Source organism: Triticum urartu, chromosome 4 (genome assembly GCF_003073215.2).
Source record: "Triticum urartu cultivar G1812 chromosome 4, Tu2.1, whole genome shotgun sequence".
Classification (NCBI taxonomy): Eukaryota; Viridiplantae; Streptophyta; class Magnoliopsida; order Poales; family Poaceae; genus Triticum; species Triticum urartu.
The window spans coordinates 22,811,708-22,834,572 of record NC_053025.1 but is presented as its reverse complement, the minus strand read 5'-3'; the positions used below and the strand labels follow the sequence as shown (position 1 = coordinate 22,834,572).

The following is a 22,865-nucleotide window of genomic DNA, read 5'->3' as shown; positions in this document are numbered from 1 at the left end:
CCATGGTGCATTTGAGCTCGGGATCAGAATAGGACTTTCGCTCATGAACTTGCTAGGTTCATGAAATGTTCCTTGACAAGGGATTGGTTCGAGGAGCCTATGAAAATATTGTACCTCTTCTTATAGACGATGTAACCGTTGTTTCTAATTAATAAAGGTGTTGTTTTTCAAAAAAAAAGATCATGTTACCACACATTCACTTCCATGATGTAGACTTGTACGATTCCCATGAGTATCAGTATAGCACTCAGTACTGATATGGAGGAGAAAAGAACGACCATCATAATCCCTTTAACGAAGAGAGCGAGAGAAAGCCAGCAACGAAAGTTCTTATGCCCCTAAAACTGGATAACAGAGCCACAAAAAATAAACGCGAGAAAGGCAATATATATTCTTAATGGCATCTCTGGATGAGATGTAGGTACATCAAATAAGACACAGTTGCGATATTTGTGTCAAAGCGCAAACGAAATTGTGGTATTTTGTCAAAAGAAATCTTACACTACTTCTGGACGGGGAGAAAAATGACATACCAAATCCTTCTCAAACAAAACAAAAAGTGACTGCTGAAATTGCACAACCTCATCCAGAGAATATGTCGACGACGTGATAAAATCAAGAAACAAATATGTGGACAGCAGAAGACAAAGAATTGAATCTGCTGCTCTGTTACAAAAAGACCCGGTGAACTGATGATACTATTGGGCTTACTTACTAGCTAGACTATCTTTCAATAGGAAAATACATCACACCTCTGTTAAACATACATTCTCAGTTCTCTCGGTACAAAGGAACTGCTCAATATAACTCTACATGCTGGAGTTAGTGTGCTACATACAATTGATGTACACGACCCATACCATTTACAAAATGGGAAATTAACTATTTCTCAATACCTTGCTGCAAGTATTGAATCAAATCGTACCCGGCGGTGGTCCATTTGTTGTAGGCATCGACACATGTCCGTACCATGAAATTGGCCGCCTCACGCTCATTCATCTCTGGATGAAACCGCTTCCGAAGATTAGCAATGGGCTCTCCCCTGCTAAAGCAAGGGAGTCCACTGTCCACCATCAACTGTACTGTAGTTACAATGCCATTCATGTGTCTCCTTCCCGCTAGGTATCCCTTGACACACAGTCTGGACAGACAACATTGTAATCAGAACAATGCAGTGCAAGGTGAAGGTCAATGCAGTCCATGGATTCGTACAAACTACGCTTCATATAGTGTTCAGTATCGTTTTCCAAACATCGTAGAAAGTTTGCGGACGGACAATCTCCCTCCACAAATTCATACTGAGGGATAGCTACAGTTTGCATAACCTTATGTACAAAAGGTCGCCCAACTTTTTTTCCCTCCCCTTGCATTTTCTAGGCATAATTTTCTCTACAAAATGTCTCAACCTATATTTTCTATGCATAATTTTATCTACAAAGGTCATGACTTTCTTGCCTAGCTCCCTCACCCTCATGGTGGAAAAAGTGTATCAAACTTGCATAAATTGCAAAGACATGTACTGCCTCCGTTCCTAAATATATCTTTTTAGAGATTTCAATTGAGACTATACGGATGTATATAGACATATTTTAGTGTAGATTCACTCATTTTGCTCCGTATGTAGTCCACACTGGAATCTCTAAAAAGACTTATATATAGGAACAGAGAGAGTATTAAAGAGTCACTCCCAATTACAGTTTGCTAGAACTGTGAAAAAATTGCATACCTGAGAAATTGATTCCAGGTGTCACTCTTCATAGTTCCAGATGGATCAAGCAATTGAGTCATCTCATGGCTTAGCTTGAAATGTGCACTCTCAAACCCCATGTTACCTCCAGGGGAAATCTCCAAAATAAATCCGAAATCAATATGAACTAGTCTCCCCTGGCTGCATAAGCAAGGTGATGGTTAAGTGATAATTCCAGCTTTACGTGGTTAATTAATTATATAGGACTAAGTTAGAACCTATCAAAGAGAAGATTGCCATTATGCCGATCCTTTGGTTGAAGAAGCAGGCTGGCAACAGCATATCCAGCACTACTAACAATAAACATTTGACGTGCAGCTTCAAAAGAAGGTGACCCTACAGGGCCATAATCTTGCTGAAATATTTCTAATAAACCACCATCAGTTGTTTCACCCATTTGATTTCTACTCCGAGTATTTGGGACAACCTGCAGCATGCTCAGGTTAAGATGTATGAACCATACAGGAAAGCAAGAACAACAGCCAATAACTCTTTCCAAGACCACTAGTTGGTTCCGTAGTCCATAGGGTGAAAAATGAAACAATTGCAGGTCTATGCTGACCTCAATTATGCCTCGTTCAGGGCCAGTGGGCAAAACACCATAGGGAAAGAGATACAGGTTTAATCCGACTGCTTCAAATATGTCCCTTAATAGGGCAATAACTTGAAGGGCCAGCACATCCTGCCTACAGTCATCACCAACCTGTCATAGCATAGAAAGTTGCTTGTAAGAACTGTCAAGCACAGTGAACGATATAAGATTACCAGGACAGGATGAAAAATTATAACATTATCAGAAAGACGTCGTAGACATACTACCTTTTCAAAGTCCTGAACTACAAGTCAACTAAAATGAACTTGACCTCACTTTTAATTAGTTTACACTCGACTGAAGTAATTTGTGTACCTTTATCATTATGCCTACAATATTGTTTATGGTGTAAATTATAATGACGCAATTGATCAAGGTCATTTAGTATTTCACCATGTTACCTATAGTCCACATGATAACCATATTGTGGCAATGATAAAAGTGTATTTACAAACTGTCATGTCAAAGGAACTATTACGGTCTGTTGCCAGCAAAATCAGAATGAGAAATGAGCCATGTTGATAGCTAGCTTTTAGTTGCACAAAACCACGACAGCAGCACAGAAAGGCTGTAATCAAGCCTAAAAAATAAATTGTGTACAACTGCACCCAGAAAGGATATGTTTCAGTAGGACATGCACGCGCGTGTGCATGGGTGTGGTGGTGTGAGTGTCTGCAGTCTTCACTTGTAACTTTTTTAGAGAACATGCGAAAAGTAGTTGCATATCACGTATAAGTACCCAGGTGACAATGAAATGAAACTAATAATGAGATTATCAGCAGTGAACAATGTGACTGAAACATGCTGGGAACTTTCAGCGGTAACTTTGTAAAATTGCCCACCCGATTTTGTAGAGGTGAAGATATTTCTCAGGTCAAGGTTCCTACCACAACTGATGTACCTCAACAAATTTAGCACTCTTTTTTTCCTAACCTCAAGCTGTATGTTTTTGTATCAAGAGAATGCAAGACACCAAAAGAACACTGTACAGTTCCCATGGGAGCCTCTGATCATACTTGAGAAGACTGTTCCCAACAGCCGCAGGTTGTACAGTGGTTTTAATTATGCTGGTCATCAGCTTATGACATGATTTGAAAATCGACGCTAAGCTTTCCAGGTCCTTGCTATATAGGCACACATCGGTTTAAAACCTTGGTATGGAGTCAGCAATCTCATTGTCCTTCCAAAGACGGAAATGTGAGCTGAGGTTTATGTTCCCATAATAATAGATAAATACACATGACCCAGAATTATAGGTTTACGCCCATGAAAGAAATTAGTTGCGCAGATTTCATTGCAACAAAAGAATTATTTACCTTAAAAATGCAAGCCTGTGGCATTACATCATTTGGGTTCCCGTCACGATCAATCACGTTAAAAGTAATCATTATTGGAACTTTTGCGGCAGACTGGAGGGGAATACCACTGTCCAGCTGTATGCCCCGTACTAACTTGTTTGTTGCAGTAGGTAGATAGAGGTCGTCACCTGGAATAGTAATCTTCTCCAGCTCCCTGCATTAAGAATTCAAAATGATGAGTTCACTAGCACAAATTTCCAGATGAGAAGAAGTTCTCTTGGTAGTAGGGTCTTAGTTCTTCAACAAAACACAAGAATGAAATTTCTATAAATACCTTTTAATACCAGCTCTTCGCTCTTCCTTGGGGAGAGGGAAAAGAACACCAGAAATCGAGGTGACCTTGTCAAAAAAATCAAACTCTCTTTCAAACATGTCCCGAGCTTCCTGAGTGAAACCGTCAACAATTTTCTCCCTAACAGCAGGAAGCAAGGACTGGAATGCATTGGGCTGAAAAAAAATGTTTAACATTATACACATTACCTTCAAAGCTTGCAATGTGCTTTGGCAAAACAGCACACATTACTATGACTAAGTTACAAGATAAGAAATGACCAAGACAAGATTTTACTCAGAAAATGTTGTGCACTAGGCTAGAAGAGGCACTTGGCCCTGGAAGCAAGTTAGATATATAGAGATCACGGGGATCCTCTCCCTAACTTGGTGCTGGGTGGGCCATATACAGTACGTACAAAACAGAAAAGCATCAGACTAACAGGGTGACACATACAAGACATAGAGTCCTATGTTCATGCCTACTGTAAGTCTGAATATAATATGGATTCTTCCCATTCAAAATAACATTGCACGACTTAACTGTTCAATCCATCATTTATTCACCACTACAACAGCTTTACTTGCAAAAACGACGGAAGTTAATTTCATGAAGCGCATGAGTCAAAAGTAAACAAACATTTCATAAAATCTTTCAGGTACCTTATCAAATAAGCATAACCCTGATTACAAACTAACATTCTTGCTGTCCCTCAAGCTTATTAATTTATGGGGAACCAACCGTTACAAGGAACTTCCATAAAGGGGCTGTAATGGATTCTTTGGGTAATGCAACAGGATACTTTGAAACCCAAAGGACAATGAAAGGAAGATTCCAGCTATAGAAAGATGACAAGGTGTTGTACCTTTGGGGCAGCTCCTTCCTTTTCATTGTCATCTTCCTCACATTCCCCCTGGAATTTCCAGTTTGCAAATGAACAAGAAAGTCAGCGAAGAATTTCCCAGTAGGAATATGGGAGAATAAAATAAAATTTATATCTTCATTTGAACAAACACAAGTTCCCATAATTTTAGAAATATAGAAAATACAAACTAAATAATTTCACCTGCAGATGCCATATTAAGATGTGAGCAAATATATTACTTCTTCGAGCAGCTCCAAGCAAGTATCCTTCAACTAATTTCTGATGAGATAAAAGGCAAGGAAAAAAAGAGAAGCACATTATTATTTTTAAGAAGGTGACATGTCTTCTACAAGGAATAATAAATCAAAACGCAGATTTAATTATTACTACCTCCGATCCAAAATAAGTGTCGCAGTGTTTTGAACTGTAGTTAGTTCAAAACTCAAAACAGCGACACTTATTTTGGATCGGAGGGGGTAGTATTTTTTTCTGGTCTGCACTGATAGAAACACATAGAAGAAATTCTCACCCCATCATCGTATCTGAGAGACTGTACCAACTGTGGCATAAAAAAGGTGACAGTCTCAGGTGGATAAGTCTCCATGACACGAAGAACATATGCCATAACACGGGGATGTCCTTTATAAGGAGAGGTAAAAAACTCCAATGCCTGCGTAACAGAACACGGAGCCCAGTGTGGAAGTTGCTGTAACAGTGCTGAGTTTTCGTCCACTGCCTTTGGAGTGATGAAAAACGGTAATGCTTCAGGAATTGTACGGAGCTCCAGTATGTGTGTCTGCAAAGACAAAAAAAATGATATGGCAATTCACCCTTATCCCTGAAACTGAACAGATGGTAGGGCTAAAGATGCTCAATATAGAATGAAGTACTTCTTTTAAACACGAATGAAGCACATTAGACGCTTCATTTAATGGTCACATGCATTGAAGCATAAGCTTAATAATGTGAGAGCATCCACTAGTTACAAACTTCCAGTATTGAAGCATTGAAACTGAATCTGTAATCGACGGTCTTCCTAGCAAACCAGACCAGACAGTACTTCGGCTCTGGTTGAACCGGTCTGGTTCGGTTTTAATGACTATGGTTAAAGGTAAGGGGAAAGTAATCTAGAAAAATGTAAGATAATGACAAGAAAATAAAAGGCTGAAAATGCTGAGCTTGCAAGCATCACACAGTGCACTTTCTTATCTTCAGATAAGATTTTTCTCATGCCATTTAAATATCCAGATGTCACACCCAAAAGAAACTGAAACCATAATAGCCCAAGCCAGCAGTATGTTATATTAGGTATCATGATTAACAAGACATAACTGCCAGTTCGTCATTTTACCACAATATGAATTTTACCTCCATAGGTAAGGCAGCCAACATAACATTGTCACATATCTGTCCTTGTACTTATACATTTTTCTGTAGTTGATACATTCAAGATATCCTAACTAATTCATTTCTGATTTGCCATTTGACTACATACTAATAAGGGGGCAGACAGATCACAGCAATGCCCTTAAAATAGTGGCAACTCTGGTTAGGCAGTGATTAACATTATTGCATGTTATTCTAAATTAAGTATATTCATGACTACATTTCCCTGACTAATTTACAAATCTTTAAGAGTAGATAATTATGAAAGATAACATCTTCAGCTAACATTAAGTTGCGAAATGCAACAAGAGAAATATTACATTTCCTGTGAATGAATGCCTACAGTATAGATGAAATGCGGAGATATTCCAAAAAATAACTTAAATGTGAAGAAAGGGACACAGTGGAGAACTATATCTGAAAGGCAGCAGCTATAGGCAAGAACCATACCTGTACCAACTGAGTAATTTCAGACTGCAATGTTGCATTTGTCGGAAACCTCATAGGCATAGAGAGTGCAATTCGAGGATCAACAGCAAAAGCGGTTCTGCAGTGATCAATCCATTTGTCTGAGCTAATTTTGCCACGAAATGTTGACGTGTCTCTGCCCAGATATAATATGCAACACATGTGAGTTTAAACTCATAACACAAATAAGAAACAATAGATAACATAACATCACAGTAGTAGTTACTTTGTGTTTATTGGTTGTGCCCAGACTTCAAGCCTGTCCGCCTCATTCTGAGAAAGCATCAAAAGTAATTGCTTACGCTTTTCTTTCGCAGTTGCATAGTTATCCACAGAACCCCACACTGGGTGGATCTGATCCGCCTGCCACCAAAGGGAAAACAAGAGAGAAATGTTAAGCTTTTCATCACATAGATAATAGAAGTGAATGCCACAGCACCCCAATGGGCACATGCGTGCAAGGAGGGCAGCAACAGCAATATTAACTTATTAAGCGTAGCAGCAAATTAGGTCCATGCATTAGGTTATATATTACTTTGTTAGTCACATTCAACAATCCATCTTTATCTACTGCTTGCATTCAATATTCAATTGGTCATCATATGTAAGAACTCCTATAAGTAGAGTTGATCTAGTTCAATTTTACCAAGAAAAGAATAAACTGGTAGCCATCTCTCTGTTTCTGTCTCTGTGGCGCACCTTCCCCTCCTGCCACACTCCTCCCTCTCTCCCTCCCAGAAGCTCTCCTCTCTCCACCAAGTTATCTCCCCGTGTTTTATATCACAAGCACAAGACAACTGGATATGCATTTTATGTTCGGTGGGGAAGGGCAGAGAGATAGAGGAGGACTATCATACCGTGTTAAGTTCACCTTCACGTCCCTGTGGCTTCGAACCAGAATCAGTGGAACTGGTATTTTGCAGATTGTGCACAAATATTGAAACAGACTGGGCCTCTCTCTGAGCAAAACTTTTGTTTGGAGACTCATAAAATTCAGGTGCATAAGCAAACCATCCCAAAGCAGCACTGCAAGAAAAGACAGGACAAGCAAACTATATTATCAAGTACCATAACATAATGGGAGGAAACAGAAAAGATGCAAACTTGCATATCATTACATAAGCACGACGCATAAAAACAAATTTTGAATATTACATGAACACGTTTAATGAAGAGGTAGACGACGCATACAGAATACTCAACTGCACAGTATCAAGCTAATAACAAAAGATAAGTGTCCTAACCACATGTTCATAAAGTATTTTATTGAATTACCAAATGTAACTTTTAGCAACTGTAGCAATTGTTTAGTACTACTATCCACCTTGTGACGAATGATCTTCTCAACTCCCTAAACTTGCTAATGCTTGGACGTTTGCTCATAATCTCATGTAATTAACAGTATAAAGCGTTGTGGTATGTAGTCAGCTTGAGAATCCTGTGGCATTCAGTTCTCGTCTTTCTCAAATGCATTATCTCTCTCTTAATTACACCCTTTATTCCCTACCTTCCCATCCTAATTGACTCTGACATCTTCCTCTTAACATGATTTCCAAATAAATATTATTTGCACCAATATGATTGAAAGATATAGAAAGCAGCAAACCAAATATTGCAGCAGAAATATCGTAAAATACACTGAAGAACAATATAGTAAGACAAGGAAACTGTGTAACGAATTGATTATTACCGGTATACTCTGTCCTCTAACAACTGAAGCCCCATATTACATTTCTGCAAGTTAAATTGATCCTGGCACGAGCAAAAGTTCAGACCAAGTTGCATCGCGGTAAAGAAAGTGCCAGTAGCAGCAGGATGGTGAGAAAAATGAGTTGGAGACTTCATCATCCCTTGCAGCATACGGCCTAGAAGTAGAAGTTGCTCAATGCTATCATGCCGAACCACCTGTTTAAATAACACGCACACAAGGTAGCTGATTAAACAACACAACAAGAGAACAGCGGATGTATACGACCTAGCTAGCAATCAATCAAAACATTGCGCAAAGGGTCAATAATGAATCTTCATTTTATCCTATTGGACATCACAAGGCGACTCTTATTTTGGACCACAAAAAATGCAAGCAACTTTAATTATGTACTGACGATAAAAGACATCAAGTTTTGTCACTTTTAATACATACATAAAGATGGTTTGAAGACATAGTACGAGGGTAAGCAGCATTTGCTGATAATATGCAGAGAATAAATCAATCGCTAATGGAATGTTAAAGATTCTAGTTCCACAAGAAAAAATATCAGGGCATTAAATGATACTCCCTCTGTCACAGAATATAAGGTGCATCAACTTTCATGGAAGTCAAACATTTGCATGTTTGACCAAGATTATAGAATAAAATATCAACATCTGCGATACCTAATAGATAAACTATGACAATACTTTTCATGATGTATCAAATTATAAAAAATTGGTATTGTATACATTGATTTTTTTTCTAGAAACTTGGTCAAACATGCACAGGTTTGACTTTGAAAAAACTAATACACCTTATATTTCAGAACGGTGGGAGTAGTAACGTAATTGCTTGCGAAGATGTGGTTTAGAAATGCAACACATTTGCAGACTACCAAAAGTACCGCCAGACCATAAACACGAAAATATTACCCTATGGACAACCCTATATTCAAAATGTACAATTCTGATCAGTTTGAAGCATGTCTCAGCGCATTAATGAAAATCTAGATACTACTTGTGGTATAATCGACATATACTTCTGCCAACAGGAGAACTGAAACCATTTAAACTGTTTATTATTCGGCGCTGACTGGTGTCAAATATAGAAGTTCTACACCAGATAAATTAATCCTGAGATAAGTGACAAGTAAATACCAGGGGAGAAATTTCCTTTATATAACTGTAACTTTCCTTATTTTAAATTATTTTAGAAAGGCAGAATTTTCTTATGCATTATTTGTTTTTCTTCTCCCTCGCATATTTCCCTCCATATTATTTGGTCTGTCAAAATAGAACGTGTGAAGAACCCCTCTCTGCAGCAGCGGGTTTAAAAAAAAGTGTCAAGATTATAGTATGTCAGTAGATCTTCAGCGGTGATGTCTGTCATAATCCAAACAAGACACAAACTGAAAACGCAAATTATACATCACAATACATTGTCATATAAGGTTCAACAGCTGTAGCATAAGAACAAGTGGAGTTTGGTTGCATGCACAACATCTTAGACAGGCAAAGAAAACAACTGTAGAAAATCACAAGGCAAACAATGAAAAAGTCTGGTTATAACCTCAAAGCGATCAATAAAGAAGCCGAGCCAGAGCCTATGGGCAATTATTGCTTCAACTGGATCCTTTTCTGGTGGTGCCTCAGGTTCACCAGCAATAAGATGTGGCCTCAATTTTGCATCAGGCCCACAGTACTTCATATCAGATGCAAACAAACCACGTTTTGTATCCATTGTCCACAGCCATGCATCAACAAGTTCCGCAAGCACAAGAGGACCTAAAGAAGGTGCTGCAGAAACTAGCCATGTCCAGATATAAATTCCAGTCTCCATTGCATCAGGGGTAGAAATATAAGCAGGGCACCAGCATAGAAGTCGTATAAGCTGAGAAAACCCTTCCAGATTCGTTCGAGAATCAGATACCTGTGTTACACATTAGAATACAATCAAAGCCAAGAAATAAGGAAGTAACAAACCACCTGGGTGCAAACAAATTACCAGATGATCAAGAAGTAATGCTGTAGCCTGAGAACAAGTTTCACGAAATTGTGCATTATCTATTGGTTGTTTTTCCGCCGTAACAACAAAGTCCTGAAGAAGCCGAACAAATTTGGACAGAAAAACTTCATCAAATGACTGTGGGGCCTGCCCAGACTGTGTACCAGGAGGAGACACACCCATGTTTAAGCCGCCCATAGTACTGAACAGCCTTCTCATACCAGCAATCTCCCCTGCATGGTTACATTTCACAGTTGCACTCACTACTGCAGTTGACAATACTTCCAGGGTGATGTCAGGTGCTTCTTTTCTCGCTCCTGATGCTGCTGCAGCAGAATCCATAACTGCTGGGATATTAGCAGTCCTGATGCCATTCCAATCATTCTTTCCAATACAAATACGTATCTCGGATAAAAGTGAGACAACATCTGCCGTATGCTGCGTTCTTTGTGCACCACTCGGCTTGCAAAAGTTCTCCTAAACAATACCATTAAAAATATTAACAATCAATATATGCATTGGGTGGCGGGGAAACAAAGAGTACAAACTTTATTGCCAGCTTAATGATGCCTCTGGCACAAAGCTTGTGCAATAAACGATTCAAGAAAGGCTGCCATAAAAGTATAGTGCTGTGACTAAATCCTGAACCCTAAAATAATCCAGCAGTTGGTGCTCACAAGCATTTTGTATTGAGAAAACTATAATTGGGTATGCAAACAAGGATAAAGAAGGAATTTTGTAGTCACAAGGCGAGAGGAAGAATAGATAAAAGAGGCGACACTGCTTTAAGAGCATAGATTGTTTACCAGAATAGTGTGAAAACTGAAAAGCATGCTGCACCAAATATCTAATGAAATAAAAAACAATGATGTTTCAGTCAAAGTAAAACTGTGCCCTACAAGTGACCTGCAACCTTAACATTTACACGGCAATGACCATGTTCTAACAACAAATCATGCATCGGCTTCATACAAAGTAAGAATAATGGTGCTCAAAAAGGCAAGGCCAAATAATGTTATATTGACTGAACCTGTATTAGGCCTTGAGTGGTACATGGAGCATATGAAAGAGCACTTGTTATCCATTCCCTAGCAATCTTCTGATATAGTGAGCGTATAGTGGCAACCCAAGCAGGATCACTGACAGGACCAGAAGTCAACTCATTATGAACAGATATTAGAAGTAAATCCAAGCATGAGGAGTTCCACAGAACCTGAAAGTTCAGTATACTAGTGTCATCAGTGTGGCTCAAAACAAATAACTAAAACATGAGAAACCAAATCAAAGCACCTAACCTGTGGAAATTTTTCCTTTAGCTGAGTTAACAACTTAACACTCAGATCACGAACATGTTCATCCCTTTGTGACATGCTCTTTATAAGGAAGCCAGCATGAACGGAAAGAACAGATTCTCTCACATTAGATTCTTCGCCTATGTCAGACGTACGTTCCTCCTGGGAACATAAATACACTTAATCTGGTGCACGGTTACAGCCTTACAGGTTACAAATTTCTCATCTCTCTAAAGATAAAATAACAGTAGTATAATTCGACAGATGAACTACAATCTACAATGCAAAGTCGATGAACAGAGGACGGATAACACCAATGCAGATCAAATTCCTAATGTTGTATGATGCAACATCTAGAGCCGGTTTAAAACCTTGGAACAAGATGCAAGTAATGTTTGATGTCCCATACTGCCCAAAGGAAAACTAAAACATCTGTCTGCCAGTGCATCTTTGTGCATCTTTTCTAACAACTGGGTGTCTCAACAAGAATCCTAGATATGATAACATGCATCTGAAACACTAGGGAAATGTAAGTGCCTGGCAAAAGCTGTCAAGGATGCAACAATGGCGTAGAATGTGTGTTTCTTTCACAACAGAAAGCTGTAAGCCTTTTTTTACTTATAAAAATCGAAGTTGCCATGAGATGGGGAGTGATTTGATTCAACAGAAAACAACAGAGGACATAGCACATGACGGGATACAAAGACAACAGAACAAATATGATTACATATTCAGATATTCTCCACAGATTGTTAATTAAAGTATGAAACATACCAGCCATGACAACATTGTTTCAAAAGCTCTGTGCACAACTGCTGTCAAACACTGAGTTACTGCTGGTGTCAAGTTGGGAGTAAGCAGATACTCAAACACACAACCGAACGAACTATTTGATTTATTCAATGTAGCTGAAAGTATGCCACCACTGCCGCTAAAACGCAATATCTCAAGGAAAGCAACTGCGAGGAGATATGTAGCTTTAACTCCTGAAAATGAAAAAAATAATGTAAAAACAAATTAGTGGGATACTTCACAAAATTCCATCTCTCATGTGTACCATTCATGCGAATAAAGCCAGGGGAATGCAAATCCCGATAATTCAGAACAAGAGGGAGGGCAGTGGCGAACATTTTTTTATTTTCTTTTAAACTACAGATTTGCACTTGTGAAAGTTAATCCCTGTAGAGAGCAAAACAATAGCAAGAAGCAGTGGTTGGAGGTGTAAATTGTGCAAGTGCAGCAAATGGAACATAACAGGATGTACCTGTTGCACTATAATGAACTATAATTATGAGAAGAGAGGTTGGCTCTACAGGTAACTTCTGTAAGACCCGCTTTGTGATAATATTTTCAAAATAAATTGCACCGTGGATCCCTTCTTTTATGGTTCTCTCACTTGGGTTCAAAAAATGCAAACTCATCCTAGTAGGTCTCACTTGTAGGTCTCGCAGAAATCTGCATGTTAGACTGTTAGTTCAATCATCCAAATATGTGGACATTGAAGCGTTTCCCAGCTCTTTGATCTTTGTCATGTTCTGCACGTCATCCAGTATACCAGTTGTGGGCCACCAAGGTGTGTCAAGCCATGGCATCTGGATCGTCAGACACATTGATGGGGAGGATTGGGCATGGCTTCCACCTGATATACTGCTCAAACTACACGAGGGCTGTGGGGCTGCACATTCTGGTAGCTCAACTAGCACATAGATATATGGGCCATTTGGCTAGTAAACTGCCAAGAATATTGTGAAACATAGGGACTTAATGAGACAGCCCTGCATGTTAGAGCATGTCCGATGCCGTCCATCAAAACAGACACCCTAAACGTCCGCGGACACGTCCGGACGTGTCCACGGACAGCGCTAGCGGAGCCGGACATCCAACCCTATATACATCAAATGTCCAACTGCTGGATCTGCGTCGACTGGGCCTGCGACTGCTGGCTGTCCGGCCTCTGAGTGTTAGTCTGCTGGATGTTCACCTCCGGCCGGGAGTCGTCCACTTGCCCGTCTTCGTAGCCACCTCCTCATCATCCACCATCGCGCCCGGCTGAGACATTCCGGCAAACAGAGACCGGGCACCGACGGGCGTGGAAGCGGGGCATCCGCGAACGGACAAGCGCCGGCGACTGCGACTTTGTGAAGTTGTACTCCCCGTTGAGGTCGATGTTGTACGAGACATGATGGCCGGCGCTGACGGTAGGCGCGGGCTGCTGCTGACCGAGTAGTGATGGCAATGGGTTTTACCCACGTACCCTGCGGGTAAAAACCCTATTAGGGTAAGGTATGGGATAAATAGTTACCCATGGGTATACAAATAGGAAAATCTGAAACCCATCGGGTAGAGCGGGTACGGGTATGGAATCGTATAACCCATACCTATATACCCATGTAGCCATATTAACGAGGATGGCCAAACTATGTCACACTTTGTGAATTTATGAACTCAAAATGTATCACTATGTGTTGCTATTTATGACTGTAATGTTGTTTTGATGTGTTGTTGTCTACGAGAAAGTGAAGTTGTTTATTAAATGTGTTGTTCTTTATGATCTGTTGTTGTTTATAAATTGTGACTATTTGTTGCTTTTTATGGATGTGAGTTGTACAAATTGATGCTTTGCAAACATGGTTAATTCTACCCACAGGTATAGTCAAGGATGATAGGTAAGCTCAAGGGGGGTGGGTAAAGGTATGGGGTGGCTCCACCCGTACCCAAACCCTGTGGGTGCCTTGTGTGGCGGCAAAGTAATATGGCGGAATCATCTGTGCCGGACAGGGCGGAGAAGATTGCACGACCGGCACCCGCCGAGTCGCAAGCTTTATCGAACACCTAATTGGGTGACCGGCCACTGGCAAAGCATCCTCCCTCTTCCTCTGTTTGTGGCGGCGGGTGGTGCGTGTCACCGTGTTGACCTTGCGGGCAGCCAGCACCAATGAATCCTCCGCCTCAGGCCCGTCGGGAATACGAACATCTCCGTCGGTACCTCATCCTGCTCCATCGTGACGGTGGACGGCGAAACGAGCGGCAACTGGAGTAGGTGGCGACGGTGATCGGAGTGGAGACAGTGGGGAAAGGGCAGGCTTTCGTGCGGAAACAGTGCAGGAAATGTCCAAATGCATAGGCTCCGCCTCGCTTTTGTGCGGGCCGGGTGTGTCGGAGTCCAAGGTGGCAGCTGTCCGGACGTCTGCAAACCTCCCCCAAGTTTTTTTCGAGAAAACGCAAAGGACCTTTGTTTTTCATTGCATTAAAAAAAAATAGGTACAGGTACAATCCTCCTAGAAGGTGGGGTTTACAAAGAAACCTCCCCTGGGTTTGCTTCTGGTTGCAGGAATTCGGACGTGCTGACGTTTGATGTACGGCGTTGGACGGTACAAAGTGTCCGGACAACGCGGTCCGGACGTATATGGGCGGTTTGATGCACGGTGTTGGAAATGATGCCCTTAGGTACCTATAATGCATCACACTCATCCTATATACTTAAGAAGTTCATCCTCACTACAGGATTTATGTCTACATGCAGCCTGCCCACATCAGCAATCTCGCCACATGAGCAAGTCTTGTCTTCCGTTTCTATTTGCATGATGCCACGTCGTGGCTTCCGTAATCAGCGTACGAGTATGTTTCTCTTTTTAAGACAGTCACCCAAGCCAAGCTATTGTTTCGTCTTCTGCCTTTAGTAACCGACCAGTCTTATGATCACTAAATCCTTCAACAGTCAAGCCACCGATTCGTCTCCTAGTAGAAATTGCTCCTGCATAAAGCCCAATCCTCCTCACATGCTCCCTTGGCTCTCTCACGGTCCTGGTCAAGGTAATCACCCCATCTTCCATGCTCTCACCTTTTCTAGGACCGACTAATTAGTAGACGCTAACTCTGGCTTCTTCTCACTTCCGGCTGCCTTTCTTCTTCGAGGCGCATATACGTTGCATCAGACCACAGGAGGGGACTCGAGCTTCCTATCAGTTTCTACTTCATAGATAGGTATGCGTTGTTTATGTGATCGGAGTTGTTTTATCTCACCGGCAAAAAAGAAGAGATGGTTTTCTCTAAATAACAGGGAATGCTTACAGCAAGTCTAATCGTCTAGGTTTTACCAATCCAGTAAGCAATCCGTCCAATTCGCCGTCCTTAGATAACAGTGGAAATAAAATTTTGTTACTATCCTGCTAATACTCTGCAATTCGTTGAGCTTATATCAGTGCAATTGATGAGATTTTATTCAATCAGCCGTGCTACAATTGTGATACAATTTACATAATCTGCTACAAAATTTTACACATTTAAGTTTTTTTTTTGCGGGTACACATTTGAGTTTTCAAGGATATGAAGAGTCATCAGCTTCATGTCATCGCCTTTCTTCTTCCATTCCCAGAGCCCTTGGACTCATGAGGAACTGTGTGGGGATGTGGCTCATGGACCCAAATTATGATGGAGAAGGTGTGCTAGAGCTCAGTTACAGAGAGGCTACGTCGAGGTGCACGTGTATGGTGTACATCTGGTGCAGTTGTAGTAGAGGACCAAGCCTAGGTAAGGTAGGGAAGTAGCATTTGCAATGGACAGAAGCAGATTTTTTTTTACTATATGTAGAAACAACAGTGTCGTGGCAGCTGCGGTCCGTTTAAGGCACAGTAGCACGAGGAAATTGGAGAATGAGGAGTCCTGGGCTGCACACAATGGATAATACCAACATTATAATTTTTAAGAGGTCTCTCTCTCTCTCATGGGCGCGCACACACACACATTCAGACATTTTCATAATATTTTTATTTGCATTTCCTCACTTGGACTATGATGGTAGTTCGTTGGTACAAATGTTAGATCGCTCAAACTAAATAGGTATTTTTGAGATATCCTGCTAAACTTAGATCACTCTAATTGATGTTTTGCAATATATTAGCAATCCAACACATTAGCAATGCGTTTATCGACCACAATATACTAACTTTCTACTCCCTCCGTTCCGAATTACTTGTCCTAGATATGGATGTATCTAGATGTATTTTAGTTCTAGATACATCCAATCCTGCGACGAGTAATTTGAAACAGAGGGAGTACCCCGCAAAAAATATACTAATTTTCTATCCAATAAAAATTCAAATAAACATATATTTTCATATTTCTTTAGTGGTTACACTATTTTATCACTGTAAATCCTTCTTCTATGCGGCGCTACAAATTCCCGTAGCAACGCACGGGGCATCATCTAGTTTCTAGAGTTTCTTTGTTATATTTGATGGAGGGCAATTTACATTTTCTGGAATCAAACAACTATCTGCATAAGCCGTAAAGCGCTCAACAGAGAATAAACATTGACCTGAAATTGTACTCATTGCTGCTACCTCAACTCGACCTCCCAAAGCTGCAGAAAGTGCAGTTCTCTGTCCAACAGCTGCCTTTTCATCACCATTGCCACGACGACTGCCTGGATTATGCAGAGCATTTAACTCTAGCTCATCTTCAAGCCATTTCACTGAACTGACAACCTGAAATGTAAAAAGTATACATGTGAGATACGAAGTCACAAAGTAATTCTGAATTTTCCAGTGAATATTATATACCATTTTAATTTATACAATCCCGTGTATCATACTCTTACCAAGTATTGTAGTATCCATATCCACAAAATACAATAAAAAACAGGCCCCTTTTAATGAGAAGTGGTATATTTATTTTCTAAGTTTTCCAAAACATCTAGACAAGCATCATACAAATTACAACTTCACAGTTAAATTCACTGATCCAAGTTTATTCCCTGATCCTACCACACAGTCCTTCCAGAGATAAAATGATATTTATTCATATATCGGCCTGCTAAAAGAAAGCTAACAATAATATGGGGAGCACAAAGAGCTGTATGCAAAGTATACATTATATGAACCACATCTGTCCCCCTTACATTACAAGCTATGTATGCTCAGTGACAGGAAATGAATTCAAACAAGTTCAGACTCCTAACTGCAGTATAATAATACTGTTTCCCAGCTCTTTGGTCCTAAAAAACTTACCAGCGGCGGAGATCCTTGTGCAATGCGTTGCACTGCTACAGACCATTGGCTATTCCACATGTAGGGTCCAGCAACAGCTTGCAGGGCTACACAGCTCTCCCCAGTGTTTAACGGAGTGGAAACAGGTTTTGTAGATGCCTGGTTGTTCTGTATCGGAGGAGCTAACCCAAACAAGACAATATAGAACCACAGGTTGCGAAACAATTTCAATAGAGATGGCTCAACAGAGGACACTGGATCAAAATCTGAACATATTTCAGCAACTGCAGGAAGTAACGGGCCCATCAAATCAGCACCACTCCTACAGTAATGAAAATTACAGTAAGCACGGACAGTTAACTAGCACAAGCATAAGAGATGAAATAAAATTGTGTATGATAAATGAAGAGGGTACAAGAAAAGAATACCACGTACAGAATCAGGTGATACAACGTTAGTATTATACAAATTAGTAGATGGATTTATAATTTTACATGAGAGCCATTTAACCTTCGCAGGGAAAGCTACAAGGGCTAGATTGTTTCCTTCAGACTCTTCTATTTTCAAGAGGTGAGGGTCCCTACAGCTCCAGTCCAAAATTAAAATCAAGATGGCACGTAAAACATATTTACAAAACAAAATACCTGTAGAAAGTGTATACTCGATGACCAGAGTCTAGCAAAAAAAATTGTGGCATTTAAACCAGAAAACAAAAATAAAATCCTAGGAAACTCATACAAAACCACAAATGAACAGAGACAGACACTCATGACTGTTCGTTCATTCACACCATGGTGAGTTAAGTATATCACAATCTAAGCAATACAACCTCCAGTCCATAATAGATGTTATTTGACTTGAAAAAGGTCCAGTTTTTCAACTCGAAACTCTCCCTTAAGTCCAGTTTTCAACCCTGAACTCTACAACTGTCTTGAGTTACAACCTCAAACATACAAGAAAACATATTGGCGCCTAGCAAAAAGTGTGTACATCATTCAAGACTCAAAAACAAGATATATTTTAGCTTAAGAATAGAAAAATAAGATTGATGACAAAGCATCTCACCTCCCACTTTTAGATTCAGCGGCTAGCCCCACATCAGAGCACAGAGACAACAACCTATGACGATAATCAGATCTGAGTTTTGTGCTAGTGAGGTTGGAAGCAACAAGTAAGAAACCTGCGGGAAGAGTCTAGAATTTTGTTGACACAGTTAGCATGGAACATGAATCAAAATTACAACTCTATGATAGTATATAATGTAAATTTCTTATTGGACTCATCACAGACCTCTGTTCGCTCAGCTGTTGCTTCTGATGGCAATGTGTTGTTCTCTGCAGCTCCTACAGCTTTAACCTTATCCAGGTAGCTTCTTGTCATCAATACAATGCTCTCACGGTATGATTTTTCAAAACCCAAGCATGCCACACGAGATATAGCATCTAACAACTGCAGTAGTTTAAATTAATTGATTACCATAAATGTGTTTGCTTAAACTTGAAACAATATCATCAAAAGTGACACATGGTAAGTATGTTAATGGGTAAGAGACAAAATTCCATACTTTTAGACGCAATAAACTTGGAGATGAAGCGTCACCCTCCTCTAGATGTTCAATGAAAAGGGGCAAGATCATGTCTACAACTTCCCATCTTTTCAAGCATACACACAACTCAGCCAGAAGGCGTACTACATTAAGTCGCATCACCGGAACTGTGTCTTTTCCTTTACCATCCTGCAATAGATTCACGCCTCAGTAAACAACCAGCCATTGACAGTTAATCATGCTACCGTGATGCATATCTTTAGTCGTTACAGTTAGCCAGTGTAAGTCCCATAAAGGAAGACTGACGGCAGCAGGGAAGCTTAATTTTTGTATAGAACACATTTTCCAAGTTCCAAGAATTTAAATTTCAGAATGACCCACCCTCAACAGTAAAACAAAGCAATGGGCAGAATTATGGTGCTTGTAATCTGCCATATCATGTATCTGCGACTCTGGTAGAAGAGATATTCCAAAATGTGCTAGATCCATCGCAAAAGACTCAACTAGCAAAATCAAAACAAAGATCATGTAGCTTGTTCTGCTTGCTGCTGGAAATTATTCTGATACCATGGGGAATATTGTCTTGATATATAACCTACCAGCACATCAGGTGATGACGCTGCAACTTTCTCCATGCACCCAAATAATGCAGCATACTGTTACTAGGTTGAAATAAATTAAGGGTGGGTGCTTCCAGATTTCTGTGGTTGGATTAAATTAGCAGAAGGCTATATGACTATCTATTTCTTTGCTTACAGCACTAAAACACCCATGAGCCTAAATTTGGAAGAAGAAAAAGGAAAAAAAACATAAGTGATTGGAGTTTTACCGCAAACAGAATACTAGCTGGATACTCATGTTTTATGAAAGCCATGCAAACTTATGACTGATATTGCCTTCTCGTTATCTTTCATCTTAGTGAATGAGGAGAATCCAGGTTATCAGAATAAAAGTTTATCTGGTAGGCATATTAGTATTATCCCCTCCAGTTCAGAAAGAAGAGTTACAGGTAAAAGCTTCTTTAACATGACCAGTGCCATATATATTAATATCTAGATTGACAACTTTCCACAGGAAAATGACACCAGTCACCAGAATGTTCGTGATTAAAATCACTTTCCTAATAATAAATCTGTTATTATTTTTACTACCATACAACCATGAATATTGGCAGTCAAAATGAAAAAAAAATATGGACAACACGCTATGTAATAAATGTAAAGAAACAATACTAATTTTTGGACTGGTATAGAGCACATGGAAAGATTAATTGAAAACTCACAGGTCATGAGTCTACCACAACATAAAGAAGTTTATGGCCTCGTAGGAAAGAAGATAACAAAAGTAAACATAGTTATAACTGTACAAATGATGCATCGTAGTATCTTGAAATTTTTGAAGATTTTAGGCGGACTGAGAGCACCAAATGCATGACCTTCTAGCTGTTTGCTGAGGTGATAAGTTCAGAAAACATCGCTTTTCAGTTCTCGGTTCTTCAATGTGCTGGCATGGTAACTTGTTATATAACCAAGCATTTTATGTGACTAACACATGCTGATTGACAACAATTTTAAGCATCTTTGCGCAAATTGACATCAAGTAAGGTTGTCTTGTGCAGCTAGGCCCTAAGGGTTGCAGGAAACCTTACTAGGGCATGGAATTTTCATGCGGTGACAAAAAATTAAGAAGAATACCTCTTCCTCATAATCATTCCGTTCACGAACATATGCAGCTAAACGCATAATGAATGTGTCAACTAGAGCCCTATCCTTTGTCCAGCCAAACTCTATGATCTCACAGCTCAACTTCACCACTGCCTCGAACAAAGCGCCAGGGCTACAGCCCGTCATGTCAGCCTGCAAAGGAATGATTGATTTCACATTAGGCAACACCTCCATAAAAAAACCAGTAGTCCAAACAAGAGAAGCATGAGACCAACATACCTGCGAACATGTGCTGACAACAAGCGGTTTCAAGGGAATCAGCAGAACCGGCAGGAGCTGGCCCCCACGCGAGACTGTTATCTGGCTGATCCCATTGAGCAGAGTGCAGAAGAGCTCCTCGCAAATCTTGAGTTTTCGCCAGGATGAGAGGATGCACGACTTGGTGGCTTCGATGAACCAAGCAAGAGTCTGCTGAAGCATATCCTTGGAAGCTTTGCTATCAGCTTCCAAGGCCGAGACACTCCGGACCAGAACCACCACCGCAGCTTGGCAACACGATAATTTGGTGTTTATCCTCACCCTCAGTTGTGCACCCTGCTCCTTCCAGTCCCGCTTCCTAATCTGCCAGCCATCACCTCAAGCATGATCAGACCGCAAGCAAACATCTAGCTCAACCATGTACACGTGCAAATGCGAATGCAGACACCGACAGGCGACATGTAAAACGCGATATTACAGGCGAACGGAGAGAAGAGAAGACGCCGCCTCACCTTGAGAAAATCCGTGAGCGAACGGACCTGCCATGCGGCAGCATTCCTGACCTTGGCAACCTTGTCGGCCTCCAGCCCGCCCTCGCCCCCGAGCATCTGAACGATGAGCCTGAAGGCGACCTCCTTGCGCTCGAGGGCCTCGATCTGCTCCCCCTCGAACCTCTGCACCGCCTCCTTGATCCCTCCATTCTGCTCCCCCGCCGCGTCCTCCCCCTTCCCCTTGGCCCTGGGCGGGGCCTCGTCGGAGCCGGGGAACTCGAGGAAGAGGCGCTGGGCGACGGGCGCGGTGTCGGCGGGGAGGAGCTGCGGGGGCTTGGCGGCCGCGGCGGAGAGGAAGGCCCGGGCGAGCGGCGCGGAGGCGGGGTCGGCGGCGTCGAGCGCGGCGAGGAGCGCGGCGGAGAGCGCGGAGGAGAGGCCGGGGGAGGCGGGCGCGGCGGCGAGGAGCGGGAGGAGCTTGGCGAGGAAGGGCGCGGGCGCGAAGGACTGCGGCCAGAAGGCCGGCGCGAGGAAGACGCGGGAGGCGAGGAAGGCGAGGAGCGGGGCCGCCGGCGGGCCGGCGCCCGCGGGGAGGAGGCGCGCGAGGGCGAGGAGCGAGTGGAGGTGCGCCCGGGTCGCGCGCTGCGCGGGGGACGCGGGCGCCGCGCAGCGGGAGGTGAGCCAGGTGAGCTTGTCGGCGAGGAGGAGATCCGGGTGCGCGGCCACCAGGTCGCAGAGCTCGTTCAGCGCCTCCATCGGGTTACCGCGCGCGGCAATGCGGTCAGATCATGGGGGGGTCGTCGCCGCTGCGGCCGCGACGCAGAGCAGATCGGGAGCGGAGCGGAGGGAGACGCGGAGGGAGAGGGGGACGGGGAGGGGAGGGCGGAGACGGAGATGTGCGCCCCTCTCTTTTTTCTTTGACGCGAGAGTGATTGGTGGAGCCGAGGACGACGAGGAGGGCCTTTCTCTCTCGGGTTGGGTAGTAGTTTTTGGTCGCTCGGCGAAATGTTGGGGACGGCAGGCAGACCGGCCAGAGAGGAAGGGGCGAGAAAGCGAGACCGGTCCGACCTTTTATTTTCTTTTTCTTTTTGATCGATTGCACTTAATTATCAATCTTGTTTGGAAAAAAAATGGTTGACATAGGTTTAAGCTCCCTCCACGCAAATTCAACGGTATAGCTTTTGTCACGCATACCACTCAAAAAAAAAACATTTGTCACGCATAACCTACGTTTGGTTGGTTAAAT

The 22,865-nt window shown here is 41.7% G+C and overlaps 1 protein-coding gene across 1 annotated transcript; it reads right to left on the bottom strand.

Annotated features, from left to right (window-relative positions):
• Positions 1-585: 585 nt before the first annotated feature.
• On the bottom strand, positions 586-22,581 carry LOC125550385 (phosphatidylinositol 4-kinase alpha 1). The gene is made up of 26 exons (XM_048713373.1): positions 21,644-22,581; positions 21,153-21,494; positions 20,904-21,065; positions 19,228-19,398; positions 18,954-19,112; positions 18,729-18,856; positions 17,685-17,985; positions 16,994-17,162; positions 12,451-12,662; positions 11,680-11,838; positions 11,415-11,597; positions 10,385-10,861; positions 9,950-10,309; positions 8,378-8,592; positions 7,545-7,713; positions 6,914-7,050; positions 6,670-6,823; positions 5,363-5,629; positions 5,035-5,112; positions 4,834-4,881; positions 3,972-4,144; positions 3,656-3,851; positions 2,310-2,450; positions 1,966-2,174; positions 1,727-1,888; positions 586-1,141 (listed from the first exon to the last, which is right to left on the bottom strand). Exons 1-26 carry the CDS (start codon positions 22,373-22,375, stop codon positions 883-885), a joined length of 5,763 nt encoding a protein of 1,920 aa, XP_048569330.1. The 5' UTR covers positions 22,376-22,581; the 3' UTR covers positions 586-882.
• Positions 22,582-22,865: the final 284 nt, after the last annotated feature.